At 38.6% G+C, this 3,595-nt stretch overlaps 1 protein-coding gene across 1 annotated transcript in view; it reads left to right on the top strand.

Moving 5' to 3' along the window:
• The window catches only part of LOC119582293, an 18,006-nt gene that overhangs the window by 9,341 nt on the left and 5,070 nt on the right, over nucleotides 1–3,595 (top strand). The window contains exons 7-12 of the mRNA XM_037930509.1: nucleotides 1,225–1,288; nucleotides 1,401–1,510; nucleotides 2,668–2,703; nucleotides 2,841–3,022; nucleotides 3,131–3,185; nucleotides 3,315–3,422. Of these exons, the coding sequence (XP_037786437.1) occupies nucleotides 1,225–1,288; nucleotides 1,401–1,510; nucleotides 2,668–2,703; nucleotides 2,841–3,022; nucleotides 3,131–3,185; nucleotides 3,315–3,422 (555 nt within the window). The remainder of the gene's footprint in view (nucleotides 1–1,224; nucleotides 1,289–1,400; nucleotides 1,511–2,667; nucleotides 2,704–2,840; nucleotides 3,023–3,130; nucleotides 3,186–3,314; nucleotides 3,423–3,595) is intronic.

Raw genomic sequence — 3,595 nt, 5'->3', positions numbered from 1 at the left:
TTGACTGATAGAAAATCTTCCTTTTCTGTCTTGGAGATCTGGTGTCATGATGCTGTAGGAACTACACTAAAAGCATAATTGGAACTTCCCATCTGAGTTGAGTTATTGTTGTTTAAAGAAACAATGGCCCACCAGAACAAAAACAGAAAAACAGTCAGCAACCATCCATCTGCCATATTGCCCATTTTATTTATTATTAATACCCATCTACTGAGATGCCTGGTTAGGTGGCATAGTGAGTGCAACAAAAGGAACCTCTTGAAGATGTGGTGTCATGTATCGATCAACAAAGGAACTGCATGAAGACCACTGAGCTGCTTCTTTCATCTTCCAAGATTTAGAGATCTTAAAAATGTAAGAGTAGAAGCATACTTTCAAACTTGATGAGCAGTGGGAGCATGACCTGGATCAGTAGATTCAATTATCCTTCTAATATCATGGCCACATAAAGTTGAGAGCAAGGTCTTTGTAAATCTGGCCAACCATAGTGGTTCATTAGAATCTGCTGGGGTTGCTTTTATATAATAATTCAAAGCTGCTACAGGGCATAAAACATGAGAGGACTCTTTTTCTAACCATAATGGAATAACTGCAGTTTCCAATACATGTCACTGCCATTCAGGATGAGGAGTAAATGAAACATACAAGTTATTTGATGCAAACTGTGTCAGAGAAGGGGATCATGAAAGAGCTGCCAGTTGAGAAACATGCAGACCTACAGCAAGAATAACAAGGAATATTGCTGAGGAGATGTATCTACCGAGTACCAATGTGATGATAGGATATCTATAACGTTCTGTAAAAACCATGAGGGAATGTTATTATGAGTTGGAGGTCTCCATTAGATGAATGATCTAGAAGGAATTCCATGGATCCTTCATCCTTTTCTATTCAAAATGCATACCTTAGTGGATCTGTGATTGCTGCTATATGGCACAAAATAGCAGGTGGTGCAAGCGACTGTGAACACAATAAATAGAACAAACTGAATGAATATATTTGGAGATATTGATGTAGGTCTTGTGTCTCTGATGATTTTTTGGAATTTAAGTAATACATTTGATATTGCCTAATTGTAGAAGGTAGATGTCCCTTGATATGGTCCTTTACTTGTAAAGGCTGGAAAGAATTAATTAAAGCTGTACACAGAAACCCCACACATGTAGACTCAAGTACTTGAGTATGACACAGTCCATTAGCTTTCTGAGGCACTTTCCCTGTCAGTGGTAGTAAATGAGGACACCAGTGAAGAAAATCCCATGTCCATGGTTGTGCTTCCCATATTGGGGTGAATAAACTTTGCCTTTGTGTGTCCTCAAGTAATTGATCACCTGAAGCATTATTGATGTTAGAGGAGGGGGAATCAGGTATATTGATTGCCATATGTTCCAGTTCTCCAGAAAGCCTCTGGACCTCTTACAGTCAGCTCTGTTCTTGTTATATATATCTCTTGATTCTGTGATTGAGGTCAAACACAAAAAGGTTGATTTGGGGATGTCCATACTTTTGTGTGAGTTTCAGAAACACATCCTGATACAGAGCCCACTCTACTGAGGATGTAGTTTGATGTGAGAATGCATCTGCTCACTGATGTTTTCTCCTTTGAGGTGAGATGTAATTATATGAAGTATTGCTTCACAGTACAAAAAAGAATCTCTGATGCTTGTTGGAGAGTTATTGAATAAAAGGAGGCTTTTTTGTCTATGCAATAAACAGTCGCAATATTGTCTGACAGAACTTGAATTGATGTGCTTTGGAGAAGGTTTCTAGACATAGTGCCTTAATGATAACTTGTGGTTCTCTTACATTTATGTCTTCTTTTCTTTGATTATCTCCAATTTCCTTGTCCTTGTGTCCCACTGATGACTGGTTGGCCCATCCCGTCTGATGCATCTCTTGATAGAGTTAATGGAGGAGCAATTTTTTTTCCAGCACTTTTTTAAGTTGAATGAAAACAGGAAACTGTTCCTTCTTTTGTGTCCCAACCACTGAAGCAACATTATTGGTTAGAGGTGAGATTTTTGTGGACTGGAAAACAGACCCTTGTCAGTACCAACCTTTGAGTGTGACTTAAGGGGACTGTCCCAAGAAATTGTTCAGTGCCACCTTGTCTAGTCATTAGATTATTATAAAAAAAAAAAATGGTTGTAGAATTATAATTGATTTCTTTTGAGTATTAAAGAGTGTAAAAGTGTGACTTGTCTCATATATAATTTAAATGCGGCATACTCCTTTTTGGGTGGGGGCACCCCCAAAAGTCTAAAAAATTTTACTCTTTTTTTTGGAAGTTGCACTGGACCATCCCATTGGTCGAATTAATCCCTGAACTACTAATAAAGTATTCTTCACTTTGGTACGGTCTGCGCACTCTGAACCACTCTGAACAATGACAGAAGTTTAGCAAGTGTAGACATTGTCAATAGTATACTCCAGGACTGCTGAGTAGTGAACCAGGCTATAAGAATTTGTTGTCTGGTACTCTAAATCAATGAAAAAATCCTCCTAGTGAAGTTTTGGAGCAGAGAGAAAATGAGAAAGTCATTTATTCAGAATCCAGAGGCCACTATAGTCCACACATAGATGGCATAGGTCCTGCTAAGGAACTAGGGTTAACAGCAGATTTGTGTGCAATGTGAACAAGCAACTAACTTCATAATTCTGCATTAGGTATTAAAGATGGTATCAGAGGAGCCAGAATGCAAAGTACTGTGTGGTGAGGTCAGGCAGATTCGAAACGTTCTAATGGAGATTCAGCTAGTGATGCCACTAATGAAACAGTGGCTGGGAGATCACATTGTTCTTGTTATATTGTATTTGAATAGACAAAGATCTATCTTCAGGTTATGGTTTTGACATTTATCATGCACCTGTGTTTGTGATTGAGAGGATAGAATTTTCCTTCACTGGGATTTATCTGTCAAAGATTTGTTATTTGTTGATGACAAGGAACTTCCAGCAATTGAAAAAGCTCTTTGTGGTGATACTGGAAAAGAGATATACAGTCATTGCTTTGGACTTTAATGCAATTTAGGTGAAAGGTCAATAATTTCCGTAAGTATCTCAATTAATTTGATTCACTTTTTGTCCTGAGATGGTGACTGCTTTCATTGATGAGAAAGTGTCTTTGTAGGCAATTTACGAGAAGCATGGGGGCTTAACTGGAGTTGGTGAAACAGATGCAGAGGGTAAGCACAACACTTTTGCCATATGAGGCTGAAACCATTTAAAGCTTGTAAAGTTCTCAAGATGTCCAAGGAAGAACAGATCCTGAATCTTGTCTTCCTAGCTGCTCCTAAATACTGTTTCTTGTTTAGCTTCCATTCTCTTGATGATGCATCACCTAGAGGTTGCATTTGTATCATCTGCAACCATTCTTGGCATGCTGAATACTATTAAGGATCAAAGCAGCCTGAAGAAGCACAGTGGGCATATGTAGGGCATTGTTTGTGTGCTACAGATCAGATCTTTTCCTTGCACGATCCAACACTGCAGACTGAAGCAGACTTGCCATCCGGAGCGAATGTGTTGTGTTTGAGGCAGACACCATCTGTAAAGCAGATGAGTATTCCTCAACACAATATTTGAAATTATTTCC

The sequence above is a fragment of the Penaeus monodon genome, chromosome 15 (genome assembly GCF_015228065.2).
Source record: "Penaeus monodon isolate SGIC_2016 chromosome 15, NSTDA_Pmon_1, whole genome shotgun sequence".
In the NCBI taxonomy this organism is placed as follows: Eukaryota; Metazoa; Arthropoda; class Malacostraca; order Decapoda; family Penaeidae; genus Penaeus; species Penaeus monodon.
This window is presented reverse-complemented; position numbering and strand designations above follow the sequence as displayed.